Source organism: Hemicordylus capensis, chromosome 1, assembly GCF_027244095.1.
Source record: "Hemicordylus capensis ecotype Gifberg chromosome 1, rHemCap1.1.pri, whole genome shotgun sequence".
NCBI lineage: Eukaryota > Metazoa > Chordata > Lepidosauria > Squamata > Cordylidae > Hemicordylus > Hemicordylus capensis.
The window spans coordinates 419509756-419526093 of record NC_069657.1 but is presented as its reverse complement, the minus strand read 5'-3'; the positions used below and the strand labels follow the sequence as shown (position 1 = coordinate 419526093).

At 43.7% G+C, this 16338-nt stretch overlaps 1 protein-coding gene across 5 annotated transcripts in view; it reads left to right on the top strand.

Moving 5' to 3' along the window:
* Positions 1-14920, top strand: part of VASH2 (vasohibin 2) — a 76671-nt gene extending 61751 nt beyond the window's left edge. For all 5 annotated transcript variants that reach the window (XM_053309820.1, XM_053309811.1, XM_053309847.1 and 2 more), the window contains one exon: positions 11337-14920. In XM_053309820.1, the coding sequence (XP_053165795.1) occupies positions 11337-11409 (73 nt within the window). In that variant the 3' untranslated portion in view covers positions 11410-14920. The remainder of the gene's footprint in view (positions 1-11336) is intronic.
* The last annotated feature ends 1418 nt before the right edge of the window (positions 14921-16338 follow it).

Below are 16338 nucleotides of genomic sequence, written 5' to 3'. Positions count from 1 at the left end.
CTCGGCCTTATACAGAGTCAGATCCATGGTCCACCTAGCTCAGTAATGTCTACCAAGACAGGCAGCGGCTTCTCCAAGGTTGCAGGCAGGAGCCTCGCTCAGGGACCTCTCTTGAAGCTGCCAGGGAGGGAACCTGGAACTTTCTGCATGCAAACATGCAGGTGCTTGCCCCAGAGCAGCCTCATCCCCTAAGGGGAATATCTTACAGCGCTCACACATGTAGTCTCCCATTCGAATACAAACCAGGGTGACCCTGCTTAGCAAAGGGGACCATTTATGCTTGCTACCACAAGACCAGCTCTCCTCTCCAATTTCAGTTTTTTTCTTCTGTACTCAGCCTTTTCTTTTCCCCCATCTCTTGCTATATGTGTTTGCTTGTTCTAGTAACTTATGATGTTTTCTTCTTCTTCTATTGGGTGGGTTGCTGGTGCATATGTATTATGTGGGCCATCTCTTATGTTTGTTTGTTTCTATTTTTAATAAGACCAATCTTAAGAAAAAGAAAGAAAAATATATATAACTGGGGTGGGGGATGAGGTTGGATCCACATTTATATTTGGATCCACTGTGCTCATGAAAGCTCTTTCTGTGAATGGAAGAAATGGTCTGCTTGCAGAAGGATCCCTTTCATAAGCACAATTCTCCTTCCATTCACAGAAGGAGCTTCTGCAAGCATCGTGGTAAGTTTAGATCTGAGCCATGGTCTTTGTAAAAAAGATGTAAAACTCTTCTTCATGTGCACATGCATGTATGCACACAAACACATGTCGTGTATGTATATCTATATCTGAACATGTAAGCTGCACATTCACATGACATTCTTTAAAAAATCAGACAGTGGTTGCATAACATTTAAAAAGTAGCAGTATCTATAATATGTCCATCGTGTATGACAACTGCATATTAAATCGGTCCTCGGAGGGAAGTCTTCAGAGAGACACCCACAGGGGTCTCTTAGCTGTCTCTTAGCAGCCAAACAGGCCACCGGGCTAAATATACTCTGGTGTTCATAGCAGCTGCTGAATTAACAGCAGGCCTTTGACACATGGATTCATGCTATAGCTGCCTCATGACATTCTTGGGCGGGGGGCTCTTTCAGGAGTTCTTGCTCTCATTTTGTGTTTGGATAATTATAGTTGTTAGAGGTTACAAAACTCCTTCCTGTCTCATTGCACTGTCTTCAGGGGGGTATTTTAATCTTCATGTTTCGGTGGCTGTTTCCACAGTTGCTAGGGTGGCACAAGACCTCAAGGGGGAAGGATCCATTGGACAAAAGTGTCAGCTGAGCAGACATTTTTGGTGCCAAGTGCTGAAGGAATGCCAGCTATACCATAGCTGGCTTCGTTCCTACGGCTTTCAAATCTCTTATTAGAAAGGGCAAGGAAACTGAAATCCATCTAAAAGGATTCTCACTGGTTGCAATTCCGCATATGGTCATGTTAGCCCGCTAGTGAGGCCGCCACCTGAGGCAGTGGATTGGTGCAAATGGCAGATTGCGCGGCAGCTGCCTTCACTGATCCACCTCCACAGTCCTCCATCACTCTTGTCCAGGGATCTCTTTCATTTTTTTCATCTGCGTTCAGAATGTTTTGTTCTGGGTGGCTGTATCAAGGCAGTCATCTGCGCACGTACGTTCAGAATGGGGCCTTCCTGAGCGGGGTCTAGAATCAACTGAGTGGACATCCAAAATTGTGTATGTGTACAGGGCTGGTCAACTTTGGCCCTCCTGCAGATGTTGGCCTACAAATCCCATAACCCCTGGCTATTGGCCACTGTGGCTGGGCATTATGGAAGTTGTAGTCCAATAACAGCTGGTGGGGGGCAAAGTTGAGCAGGCCTGCCTTAGAGGGAACACTGCTTTTGTCCTGCCCCCTCCTACTCATCCCACCCTGCTTCTTCAAAAGGCAGAAGGCTTTCAGTGTGGCAGGATGTGTTTGGAACTGCTGCTTGCTGCTACTCTATTCCCCAGCTGCTGACTTTCGAAAAAGGTCGAGTGGGATGAGGAGCAGGAGTGGCAGTGGGAGGAAGTGGCTTGAGCCGTGTCTTATAGCCTGTGTTCTGCTCAGTGACATCCCCCCACCTAATGGCGCAGCAGGTAAATAACTTGCCTAGGGAGCAAGAGGTTGCTGGTTTGAATCCCCGCTGGTATGTTTCCCAGACTATGGTAAACACCTATTTTGGGCAGCAGCAATATAGGAAGATCCTGAAAGGGATCATCTCACACTGTGTGGGAGATGGCAATGGTAAACCCCTCCTGTATTCTAGCAAAGACAACTACAGGGCTCTGTGGTCACCAGGAGTCGACACCGACTCGAAGGCACACTTTACCTTTAGAGGTCAGAAGAGCAAGTAAGGGGAGATGGGGGCAAGGGGAAGTATTTGATGGGCAAGGGATGTGCGAAACATTTCGAATACAAAATGTTTTGTACCTGAAACAGTCCGTTTCGAGTGTTTTGTAGACAAAACGAAACACCTATTTTCCAGATCTGAAAGTTTTGTATACAAAATGAAACGTCCCTGCTTTGGCTACAAAACGTTTTGTTGTTTTGGACCTCCATTTTGTGGCGATCTCTGAGTCAGTCTCCATTTTGTGTTTGACATCTCTTTGAATTTCCCTCCCTTCCAGCCTTCCAGTTGGTGACCTAAATCATGGGCTGACCTGCTGATGATTCCCTTCTTGTTCCCCATTGGCTCTTTTGCCTCTTGCCACTCTTTACTGACCCCACATTGGCCAGGTGAAGGGTCGAAGAAGGGGCAAGGGGGCGGAGTTAAAGGAGGAGTTTTCAATTCATTCAGCAAGTTAGTAGTCATGCCATTCTGCCTTTCTACCTCATTGGAGAGAGAGAGAGAGAGAGAGAGGGAGAGAGAACACTAGTTTGCAGCACTGCATGCCTCAAGTTGCCATAATGCCATGCCATTGCCTATGCATGCCTTGTTGCCTGAGCCCAGCCTGCTATCGCTACTGCATGCCAGCCTGGTAATGGATTCATGGGCAGAAGAGTGGGTTGGGTGGTAGTGCTCCAATGGGTACCTGCCAGGCTGCCACCACCCAGATTCCAAATGAACTGGGTAAAGGGCTGATTATTTGTGATTTGTTACGCGTCTTTGAGGTTTTTCCCATAGGGAATAATGGAGGTTTCAGCAAATGTATCGCTTCAGAGAGCCCCTGGTGGCGCAATGGTAAAACTGCCGCCCTGTAACCAGAAGGTTACAAGTTCGATCCTGACCAGGGGCTCAAGGTTGACTCAGCCTTCCATCCTTCCGAGGTCAGTAAAATGAGTACCCAGAATGTTGGGGGCAATATGCTAAAATCATTGTAAACCGCTTAGAGAGCTCCGGCTGTAGAGTGGTATATAAATGTAAGTGCTATTGCTATTGCTATTCACTTCAGGGGGAAAGGGGTGGCCCAGAGTGGAGTGTGGTGGGTGGTAGTGCCCAATGGGGGCAAGGAAGCTACTGGAATAATTTCAAAGGAATTGGGCAAAGGGCTGATTTTTTTGTGATTTGTTGAAGTTTACGCGTCTTTAAGATTTTTCCCCCATAGGGAATAATGGAGGTTTCAGAAGCCCAGTAACTCCACTTGGGGGGCACTGGGGTGGCCCAGGGCAAGTGGTCGTGTAGTGCACATAGGGTGCCAACCACCACCATGGGTTGCTAACCCATGGGGTGCTGGGTTCTGTTGTTTCTGAGGTGTTCTGAGTGTAGATTCTCTGGTAGCATATGAGAGTGGATTCTTGTTTTTCACTGAAAATCTCATATGCTACAAGAGAATCTACACTGAACACCTCAGAAACAACAAAACCCAGTACCCCATGGGCTCGTGGGTATGGGGGTGGTTGGCACCCTGTGCGCACTACACCACCACTCGCTCTGGGCCTCTCCAGTGCCTCCCAAGTGGAGTTATTGGGCTGCTTAAACCTCCATTATTCCCTATGGGAGAAATTTTAAAGATGTGTAAACTTCAACAAATCACAAAAAATCAGCCCTTTGCCCAGTTCCTTTGAAATAATTCTGGTAGCTTCCTTGCCCTCATTGGGCACTAGCACCCATGACACTCCATTCTGGGCCGCCCCTTTCCCCTCGATGTGAAGCAATACATTTGCTGGAATCCCTATTATTCCCTATGGGAAAATTCGTAAAGATGTGTAAACTTCAGAAATTCACTCAAAAATCAGCTCTTTGCCCAATTCTTTTGAAATTTGGGTGGTAGCTTCCACCCATTGGTCACTACCACCCAGGCCCACTCATTTGGCCTCAGGCCCTTTTTTAATATGGAGGAAATTGTAAAGACACAAACTTTAAAAAATCACAAAATATCATTCCTTTGCCTAATTCCTTTAGAAATTCGGGTGGTAGCTTCCACCCATTGGGCACTACCACCCCCCTACTCTTTTTGCCATGGGACCCTTTTTTAAGCCAAATCAATTCGGATTCGGAAAATTTGGCTACAAAATGTGATTCGGATTCAGGGGTGATTCGGATTCAGAAAATTCAGAATAAGCTTTGAATAACCATATTCTGGACTGTAACATTTCACTGGCCCTAGGGAATACCAGTTTTGGATGCTCCCCAATGTAAATAACAGAACAAGACCAGGAAATAAAAATATTAGCACATCAGTGCGAAGGATGGGAGGAGAGCTGGTCTTGTGGTAGCAAGCATGACTTATCCCCTTAGCTAAACCGGGTCTGCCCTGGTTGCATATGAAAGAGAGACTAGAAGTATGAACCACTCTGGGAAGAGCATCTAGACTCTAAGTTCCATCCCTGGCATCTCCAAGATAAGGCTGAGAGAGATTCCTGCCTGCAACCTTGGAGAAGCCGCTGCCAGTCTGTGTAGACAATACTGAGCTAGATGGACCAATGGTCTGACTCAGTATATCGTAGCTTCCTATGTCCTTATATGCTAAAATTATATATTCCATGATGCTTTTGTTTACTATATGCAAGGAGATTTTTTTAAAAAAAATACATAGGAGAGAATTTTCAAATGTGACTTGACACTTCCACTCTGAAATGGTACAGTCAGTCCACTGTACCACCTCAGAACTCCACCGCTTCATTCTCCTACCTGTAGATCTGTTGGGTCTCGGGTTGCCCGTTTGCCAAAAATTTATCCTTTTTCTATAGCTTTTTTTTCCAGGTGGGCAGACAGCAAAAGTTAATCTTGGGCCATTTTGGGTCTATTTCTGGGTCTTGTGCCAGTACCAGTCCCCGCCATCCCCCAGCTAATTTTTCAAGAATTGATAGTTTTGTGGCATCACCAGGCCTTGACTCAGAAATCTAAGGTTTGGGATACATCTGACTTGCCAACTGTAATTGCCTCTCCACCTTTCATTCTATTAAAGAAAAGTGAAATTTCCTTCATATACTATAGTTTCTAGTTGAGGCATAGTGCGATAGCTTCCAGTTAAGCTGTCTCCTGGCAAACAATAACAATTTTCAGGCTGCCATGTGCTAGCCGCAGCCCAGAGTAAATTATTTCACTTCAGTGGGATTACTCTAGCAAAGATAACTAGAAGATTGCAGCCTTGCCTCCCGTGTTTTTTCAGCTAAAACAATAACTACAAAGGGGCCTTGTCTCTTCCTCTATAAATTTTTTATTTGGGCACACTAATTAGAGCTGATCAAGTTTCAGGGTAGGAAACAGGCCTTCACTTAGCACCTTACCCACCCTCCCTTGGGCTGCATAATTTATTTGGCAAGGACTGAATAAGATACTTGGCGTTCACTGTGGGGGAGGCTGCACCTTCTCAGTGGCAAGCTGTGATTAGTCAATGTGTCGTTCCCCCACCCCGCAACAATTAGATTACGTAAGCTGCTCCCACGGCCAAAATTCACTTGCCATTTTATTTTTGACATGCATACCCAGGCATTCATCAGATTTTAGGGTGTGTGTGTAACAAACACAGGACTTGTTTCAAGTCAGACCACTGACCTCTTTCCTTCATTATTGCTTTCTGTGACTGGCAGCAGCCTCTAAGACCTGTTGCAAGACCCCTTAATTTGAGATGCTAGGAACTGAGTCTAGGACCTTTGACATGCCAAATGTGTGCTCTACCTCTCTTCAGTGCTGGCTGCATGGCATGCATATTTAAAAAAAGGCTTGGAAGCAGGGATCAGGAAAAGATCAAGTCACCACTTCCAAGTATTTTAAAGAGACATATGTTCAGTTATACACCCCTCCACTCTTCATGCTTGACAAGAGAATCATGTATTTTATACTCTAACAACTTAAGCAACACTCACGAGCAGAACTCACTACATTTGTACTAAAAACAAAGCAATAGCTATTAATGATCTGCAAAACTGATGGGCAAGACAATTTATTATTTATTAATTAATTATTTACTATTTATATCTCGCTTTTCAACAAAAAGGTTTTCAAAACAGTTTACATAGATAAATACATGATGGTTGGTTCTCCCCCTGCTAAATATAAGAGAAAAGTCGCTTTAAAAGGTGCCTCTTTGCTGAGTTAGCAGCGATTAGGGAGACTGGTTTAGGAATATTGTTAAAAACCAACTCCCAACCAGCTTGCCCACAAGAGTCGTCCTGCAGAGGCGTAGGGACTATTGAGCAAGGGAGGATGACCGTCCCCCAGCTGCCAGGGTCTGGGGGGGCACCAAGGCACCACTTTGCCCTCAGCCATGGCACACCCTTGCCCCCTTCCGTACTCAGCTGGTAAATGTAATGCTTACTTGCTGGGAGCGTGAGGCTTACCCCTCTCCTCCCCAGCCAGTGTTTTACTGAAACTACCTGCAAGCGCCTCAGTTATAGAGGGAGCTGACAGATACCGGTTTCCTCCTCCTCTGGTCACCCAGGCCAGCTTTTCAATGGGGCTTTAGTTACTTGTATTCCAGTCTTGGAGTAGAGGCGGGGCTAACAAACAGCCAGCAGCAAGAGCACTGAAGGTGGTCTGCACTTGCCTACCTGTACATAATATCTATTTCATTAAGCTATTAATATTTCTGATTCCACTCCACTGCCTTGTCCTTGCATACCACAACTCTTTCCCTTGGATTCTACATTGGACAAATCCCAAATGTATAAAAAACTTCCCAGATATTGGTTTGCTATTATGTGTTGCTACATCATTATATTTGTTGTTGTTTGAATCATGGTTCTAAACCAGTAACCTGAAACTAGTAACCTTTTTTTTTTTTTTGCTTTGATGAGGTTCAACTGAGACTTTCAAATAATGGTTCCAATTGTGTTCTTGTTCAAGGCGGGGGGAGTTCAGTTTTGGTTTTTTGTGTGTGTTCATGTCTGAATCCCTGATGTCATGGTTATGAAACTTGAATACATTCTCCTGTTGTTAGTCTTGAGAACTGGAAGTAACAGCAGCCTGCAGCCGCAGCTGCTCGGAAAATGTCACTTAACAAAATCAATTATCTTCACATTTGATAGTATGTGAAGTTTTGAAAATGTGTGCTTTGTGAGAGCAGTAATAAAGGGTATTTCATTCTGCGTAGCTTGGTTTTGTTCAGATTCAGCATGGAAAATGTGGTTGGTTTCCCCCTCTAACTGCAGCTTGACTGGCAACCTATTAGATACCCTCCATCATTTCAAAGATTAAAAAATAAGGACACGCTTGTGTTTTGGTCGCTCCCCGCTGGTCCCCCCCTGCCCCAAGGATCAGCTTCTGAGGGTGACTCCATGAAGGCCCTTCTCTTGCTTTTGTATGCGTACCCACATACTCCGCTGCAGGCTACCAAGCATTGGCTTCTAAAGCCAGAAGTATTGGTGAACTGACCTTGTGTTAAACTTAAAATATTATTGTTTCCCACTTATTAAAGAGCAGCTTCAGTTCAACAACATTTAGTTTCCCATCAGGCAGTTAAGGGGGGATGGAAGGAATTGTCTACTGGCATATGGCATCATGTGTATGCATTTCTCATTCTTTTTGCCATGTAAACTCCTTTGAAAATATTTGTTGAAAAGTGGAATACTACTAATAATTTATATGCATGTCAAGATGCATCCATCTTCTCAGCAAAGGGGTAGACTATTTTCCTTTGGGCCCATCCCTATGGTTCTGCTGTAAAGGTAAAGTGTACTATCAAGTCAATTTCGACTCCTGGAGCTCACAGAGCGCTGTGGTTTTCTTTTGGTAGAATACAGGAGGCGTTGAACTTTGCATCCTCCCGCACAGTATGAGATGATGCCTTTCAGCTGCTGCCCGATATAGGTCTTTCCCATAGTCTGGGAAACATACCAGTGGGGATTCAAACCAGCAACCTTCTGCTTGTTAGTCAAGCATTTCCCCTCTGTGTACCATTCTAAAATTTACAAGGGTGGTATAAAGCACCTTGGCTTGAACATTTTCTATTGGCTCCTTCTCCTCATCCACCATGCTCCTCATCCTTCTCCTCATCCACCATCTTCTCCTCATCCACCATGTGGATGAGGAGAAGGAGCCAATACTCCTATCACAACATTTCTAACTCTATCACAACATTTCCTATCACAACATTTCTAACTCTACCCCTGCCAAATATCCCTAAACCTTGGCCCCACATCCTTCCAGTATCACCCCCTGAGCTACCCTTGTTTCAGGGTCTGAACCTCAGGGGACCTGGCAGCCGTTTGGCAATCGCAGTGCTCTGCTTCCTTTGTCTTAAAGCATTTAAAGTAAAGTAAAGTAGGGTCAGCTTCAGGTTTCAGGAGGCCCTCAGCAATTGCTCTCTATGGGCCCGTTCCTGCCAGGGTGGGCCCTGAGAGAGTCACTCTGCCACCATCACCACCACCACCACAAAAGGCTGTGAGGTGGTCTCAAGAATCAGCAGTAGATCCTTCTGATGGTCTTGGGCTCTTGGCAGGCCCAGTGATGCCAACCCTGGCGCTGGCCCTGTGACAGAGGCTTCAGTGACAGGGAAATATGAATAAAGCGAAGCTTTTGGGGATTGCTGCTTCTACATGGCCATACTATGGTAAGAATGGGGAAAGATGACACAGAAGGGCCCGGTAACACTTCTCATCCTGGTAAGGCCTCCTCTCTTCCATCTCAGGATAGGAGTATAGCTATAATTGAGTGGATGGGTTCAAAGAACCCGGGCCACCCAACTCCTGAGGGCCCCCAATCTCCAGCCCTCCCTATTTTATTCATTATCTCCCTCACTCAAAGGGGCTGCCAGGGAGAGGGGCGAACACAGGCCCCCCTCTCCCCTAGTTAGGCCCCTGCCCTGTCATAAGTCATTTAGAGGCCTTGCTTTGGGGGTCAACAAAATGTTGTAGACAGCTGAAATGCAGCTGAGTTGTGGCAGGAAGTAATTGATGATGGCAGTGGGGAAATTGGAGGGGAAATTGGGAGTGTGAGTGAGGCATATGTGGTGCTTGTTGTTCTACAACTAGGATGTGTAATAAATTTCTTAGGCTATTTCTGTCCAGTTAATGTAACTGCAGGAGAGGTTTCAACATACTTAATTGAAAAGACTGACAGCCCATTGAGGAATAAGGAATTTCCTTGCAGGCCTGTCAGGGTCGGGGAAGTCAGAGCCATTTGTAGTCTTGGCCTCCTCAAATAACAATGCCTTTTGGAAAACCTACACTTGTCTGTCTACGTGAGAGGTGTGGTGGTTAAGGTCTGTTGGCTTGTCTGAGATTTGTTTTGCACTATCTAATATTATTATGCTTTGTTTTTCAAATAATATAGGTTAGGTTAGGTTTGCCTGAGTTGAATACAAAATGGGAGACTATAGGAAGTTGATATATTTCATGATGGAACATGAAATGAAGTAAGGACTACAGGTGTGCACAAATCTATATCTTAAATTCGATTCAACCTCAAATCGAACTGCAAAAGATTTGAATCAGTTTGTTGAATCAGACAGCTGTTTCCGGTCAGTTCGATGAATCAAATAGAAAATTACCCCCCCCAAATCATGATTTGCCCATAGGGAACAATGGGAAGCTCAGAGCACCCCATTATTGCCCATGGGTAGGTCCTAGGGGCACCAAAGTGGGTTGGGCATGATGGTTGCTACCTACCACTCAACCCACAAAAGAAACAGGCAAGTGGGCAATTAAAAAAAGACTCCCTCCCCCACCCCAAAAACCCATATGATCCTAAGGGGGTTTTAGGGGTTTTTATTTTTTTGCCCATATCTTTTGTGGGTTGGGTGGTAGTTAGCACTTATCATGCCATACCACCCAAACCACTTTGGTGTCCCTAGCACCTACCCATAGGGAACAATGGGGTGATTTGATTTTCCCATTGTTCCCTGTGGGTGAAACAAGTATGAGTGTGCAAAAAACCAGATTTGCCTGTTTGGCTCAAATCCAAACTCGATTTGAGCTGGCCCACTCAGTGTAGGCCCAGCCAAGCCGGACCTGATTCTAGTTCAAACTGAGCCAACTCGACTAGCTCAAAGTTATATTGGTAAAGAGGAATCCATTTGCACCAAATCGGGGCTGATTCAATTCTACCTCGAATCAGCCCCTTCATTTAAGGGCCCCCAATTTGTAGCTAATCAAATTGCACATTCCTAGTAAGGACAAATATCTATTGTTTGGGGAATCTTGCTAGGTTTGAATTACATTGTAAGTAAAAAGAGCTAAACTTTACCTGAAGTTTTCTGGTGATTTTTTTAATGGGGGAAAAAAATGAGCTGGTTATAAAGATGGCCCACTACTAGCGGAGGTCAAGTCACAAGTAGATTTGTAAATGAGGCTTTTTCTTCTCTATAGAAGGAGCCAAATAATATTAGCTTAGTAAGAATCTTACTTTCTTTTTAGCCTGGCCAAATTGAGAAAAATAACTTTTTTCTCAGATGTTTCCCAATGAATTTATATTTGTATTAAATTGATTCTAATCCTTTTTCTTGTTAATTTGATTATTGAAACATTTTGTTACGATGTATTGTATTTCTGTATTATCTAGGATAGTTCTCTTGTTCTTATTTTTCCTTCAGAATCAGCCAGGCTATATATCCTACATTTTAGGATTCCTCATATTTCCATTTCTATATGAGCCTACCTCTGCTCCATCAATACCAAAGTCCACTGGCCATCTCCAGTAGCACCAGTCTCAGACTATTTATTGAATGACCTCTCTGCCCTTGCTTCACTCCCCATTTAGTGGAAATAACTGTTACCTCATATAGTGGCATCAGCCTACTGCTGCTGCTACCGCCACGGAAACCTCAGGAGCACAATTGCACTAATGAAGACTGCATCTGTTTAGATCATACAGCAAACGTTTGGAGACAGCTGAGACAGCAAAGCTAATAGCCATGTGGAAAGAAGCAGTAATAGATAAACAGTGTTAGAGTGCTGTTTCTGAGGACTCATACGTTAGACTTTAACCTTGCCTTTCCTTCCCATTTTTGCTTCTAGGCCAGCTGTGATGGACAAGAAAGTGGGTGACCTCTCTACACTGAATGAAGTAGGCTACCAGCTACGCATCTGACAAAGCCAGAGGCCAAACAAGATGGCTTCCAGGGTGCTTCTTACCGCACTTTACCCTGTGATCTGTGGACGAAGGGGAGGGGAGGGAAGGGGCTGCAACTATTATGAGCAAAAGGATTTTATTTAAGATTTCATCTAGATACTAGGAATCCTAGAAATGACAGTGGTGGTATTTTTATTTTTAAATCCATTAAGTGGAATCAAGAAAAAAGGGAAATTAAAAAATTGACTTTGCCTATGATAACATGGTTACTCGCCATCAAGTTAAAAAGGAGAGATACTGTGGTGTGGCTTGGTTTTTGTTTGGATTGAAATCATTGTTTCTGTAGTGGCTATTTTTTATGGGCTTGAAGCGTTGTGTGACGTCTGTAGGATTTAGAAGTGGCAACGATGAAAGTATATTCCTCCGTAGTGCAAAAGTGTTGGGGTGCGGTAGGTTGCAAATCCAAAGGCATGGTCCGGCAGGGACATCCTTTGCACAAGACCCATTGAAAGGAATGAGGCTTGGGCAAGTCCGATTCATTTCAGTGGAGCTCGATGCAAGAGAAGCTGTCAGCAGACTGTGTCTCGGGTCCAGTATTATAATGTGACATTCAGCAATAAAAACAGCAGTTTAGAGGTCGCGTGAGGTGTTTTTTTTGGGAAGTGTCAATATTACCTCAAGAATCTTTACAATAGATATGCAAAACTGACAGTCTTTTAATTTTGTAACGGATTTGTACTGTGTTCCCAGCTTTTCTGGTAGCAGAGCATTTATTGCATCCTTCCTGACCCACCCATTCGGCCTTATTCTTCTTACGTGCATGTGGATGAAGGAACTGAAAGTATCATGATATGCAAGTGTCTTCTTAAAAGCACTGAAGTCTTCTTATTTATGCTTAGGATACAGCAAACTGTTGAGGTTAATTTTTCTGCCTAAAAAATGAACTGAACTGACAGATGATGATTTTTTTTAAAAAAGACACTTTAAAAAATATTTTCTCACAGGCTTTTAATTTTCACAGACTACATTCTTTAAGCACAAGTGGCGGGTGGGCGGGGGGAGAATCAGTGGGCAGGATCCAGACTAAGCTAGTCATGACAAAGCACCATTGAAACAAATGAAACAAATTAGTCATAGCTAACTTTTGTCCCATTAATTTCAGTGGCTTATGTGCAGCCATGGAAGGCTAGGGTGGGCATGCTGGCTCAGTGTGAGTCCAAACTGTGTCCTCACTACTACTGAGTTTGGAGAGCCTCCATGGCTCCTAAGGGTTGCGTCACTGCTACAGCAATGCTCCTCTAGTTATTCCCAACAGGAGCAGAGTCGCTACAGTGTTGACAATTCTTTGAAGCCACAGAGGCTCTCCAAGCTCTAAGAAGTGGGGATTGGATTGGACTCGCATGGAGCCAGTGTGCCCACTCCACTCTTCCATGGGTGGCACACTGTGCTGTGTGTAACCTACTGGGATTAAGTCTGGATCCTACCCAATGGCTCTAGAGTGAGTGAGTGAGTGAGTGAGAGAGTGTGTGTGTAAGCTCTCATGTTCACATGGAGCACTGTGTGTGCTGGAATTGCTCTCTTTTGTGCATTTTCTCAGAAGCACATGCAGTGGGAAATCCCCATTACACCTGTGGGATATTTCCCACTGTAAAGAAGAATGGATATGTGCATGAACCAGGGCAGCTTTGGATCATACTGAAGACCCGAAGATCATTGTTTTGTACAGATAAATATTGTAATATTCGTTAATTGTGTACGTAGAGCATTCTTAAAAGTAACGTGAGAATCAGACGGGTTTCCCTTAAGAATGTACTTTTTCTTCCTCTGTTTTGATGCCTCTACTTTTCTGGAATTTATTTACCAAAAGAGTTGACACTTCCAGGTGATGATGTCTTATCTTATATTAAGATCAGACATTCTTCTGCATGAAGTTACAGCCAATGGTTGATGTACTATGCAAAAATACATCAGCCTAGTAACATGGTATTTGCGCAATTTGAGCAAATTGCATTATGCAAGAGTATTTCCAACAGGCTTACTCTTATGTAATGCAATTTGCTCAAATTGTGCAAACGCAACATTACTAGACTGATGTATTCTTGTATAATATGTCAACCACCATGTTTGGGGAAAACCAGAATGGATTGCAGGCAAACAAAAATAAATGAAGGAATAAACCCATGGCCAAGGAAATGTATTTTAAGAATGTGGCAATACAATTTTGCTTTTGGAGTCTGAACATACTAAACATTTAAAAATAATAATATGTAGCTTTCTTGTTGGAGTTAGGAGAAGAGTTAGGATATCTCTAAGGCAGATACAGTACTGCTGATCACTTAAACATGGTTAGGCATTTGAGAGGAGACCATTCACTTGCATGCTTCTTCCCTCTTTAGAGAAATTTTTGCCTCTCTCCCCTTTCCAGCATTAACAATGGTTTTATGTTATATGTGTCCTGATGTAAACCATGGTTGATGCAAGCCAGATCCCCACAGAAACACAGCCTGCAACCCCACTTCAAACCATAGTTTCAGTCACTGGTTTACAAGTGAACTGCAGTTTGTGTTGGCATGTATGTACTGGCAAACCATGGTTAATGCCAGATAAGGGAGCAGGGAATGGGAGGGAGTATCTGAGCCTGCTCCTGGTTTCTAGCTGTGGCTAAGTGATGACCAGCAGTACAGCTGTGTTGGAATGATGTATCGAAACCTCTATAATGTGCATGGTGACGACCAGGTGCATTGTAATGTGTCCAGCACAACTGGCACCCTGCCAAGGCCTGTGGGATGGGAAAGTATGGAGAGAGGCAGTCAAGAGACTCCCTGGAGAATCTCAACAAGCATCCTCACTTACTTACAATATGTGGTTGTGTTCTAGAAAAGTCCAACTCTTGTTAAAAATCTAATCAAAGATAGATTCTTATAAATAATTGTTCAGAATCCACTGAGGGCTAATTTTGCATGGACTTTCTTCATCACAGTGATTTTTAGTCATCCAGTGATGAATTGGACATAACATATGATTTTTTAAAAAAGGGACTGTGTACCACCCCCCACCCCCAAATACCTTCTGAGTCTGGAAATGTTTCCTCTTTTTCTAAAGTGCTATAATGTAGGTCTCTGATTAAGTATTTTTGGCACAATCTACCATGAACTTCTCTTGCACTAGTTCGCTTGAGATTCATGTGAGTTACATTTTCTTATGTAACACTGGATTTGGCCAGTTTTCCAAGTACTTTCCATAATCGAATGAAACTTTTTTTTTTTAAGATGGATGAATTACTCTGCATCCTGGCTTTGTGTTGTTTTCCTTATGTACAGGTGACTCCTACTCTATTGCAACATGTACCTGCAATTTTTTTAAATCTTACAAACTGTGATTTCAATGACCAGGTTTTTATCTTGCTATCAGTTTGACAAATGCTGTTCTGTTCTGGATAAGAAACATGCATGATTTTGCTTTTGTTTTTCTCACAATTTGTATGTTCAGTGCAGCATGCAACTTTAATAAAAAATGTCTTGGAAGTCTTTTTTAATAGCCTGTTGTAGTTATTATTACGACTGTTTAAATGTGTAAGAATTACAGGATTGCTGTGGTTAATATTTGCTCTGAAATGCTAATTGACCTAAACTGAGTAGTATGGTGAAGAATATTTATATACTGCTTTTCAACAAAAGTCCCATAGCAGTTTACATAGATAGAAATAAAATAAAATAAAATAATGGCTCTGCTGTCCCCAAAGGGCTCACAATATTTAAGAAAGAAAGAAAGAAAACATAAGATAGACACCAGCAACATCCACTGGATGGATGCTGGTCTGGGGCTGGACAGGGCCTGTTGTTGCTCTCTCCTGCTAAATAAAGAGAATCACCACTTTAAAAAGGTGTCTCTTTGCTCAGTTAGCAGGGGATGCATGCATGCACAACAGCCAGAGCTGACGTTCAGAGCTCTTTCTTTAAAAGTAGTAAGTGTGCAGATGGGCTGTTCAGTAGGAATTGGACGTGGACTTAATACGTTCCCGAGGGTTGTGCAGCCCTTGGGAACATATTTATGCAAGTGGAAAGGGCTTTCAGGCGGAGAGGAGAGACGCAAAACTTGCTCTGCCCTCTTCCTCTGGACCCAGTCTGCTGTGAGAAAGAAGCCTTAAGAGCAGGGATGCCTAAGACTGCTTGTGGGTCCACAGTCCTCCTTCCGTAACCACCAAGGTGTCCTTAGGGCAGAGCAAACAGGGCACCTGCCCTGGGTCCCATTCTTTTAAACCTCATTTAAATTAACTGGATGGGCCCCCCACACTGGCTGAATGCTCTAGGCCCTGCACCTTTCCAGGGCTCTTTAAGGACAGCCCTGGACTGCAGAGAATATCAGTCACTGTCCATATCATGATTATCCCTGATAACTGGGCAAAAGGCACCTTTTAAATGTGGTGATTCTCTTATTTAGCAGGGGGAGAGTAACTGGCCCTATCCACCCCCAACACAGTACCTCCAGTGACTGTTGCTGGTGACTATCTTATATTTTTAAAATTGTGAGCCCTTTGGGATCCCCGAATACATACATACATTTATATATAAATGTTGTTACCAGTTGAGCTTATTCTACTCACTTGCAGAAGCCTTCCTGGTTGCAACTGCATCTCCAGGCTTAGATATTGCACTTTTGCTATGCTCAGGAGCTGCACCACAACGTGAACTCCCAGTCTATATTATATGTGGGGACAAGTTGCTTAGTTGGCAGCAGACTAATTGCCCCTAGATTTGGCTGCAAGCCCCACAAATTGGAAAGGAGATCAGTTTCATACTCTTTGTGAGGGGTGCCCAGCTAAGCAGACTCCCAGGACTAGCTACTACAAGTGTCTGGCATCTAAGATCATTTCAGCCTTAGAATGAAATCTAAACTCCCCTCTTCCTCTTGCAAAGAGAGGCAATACCCAGAGGTGTATCTAGGGAA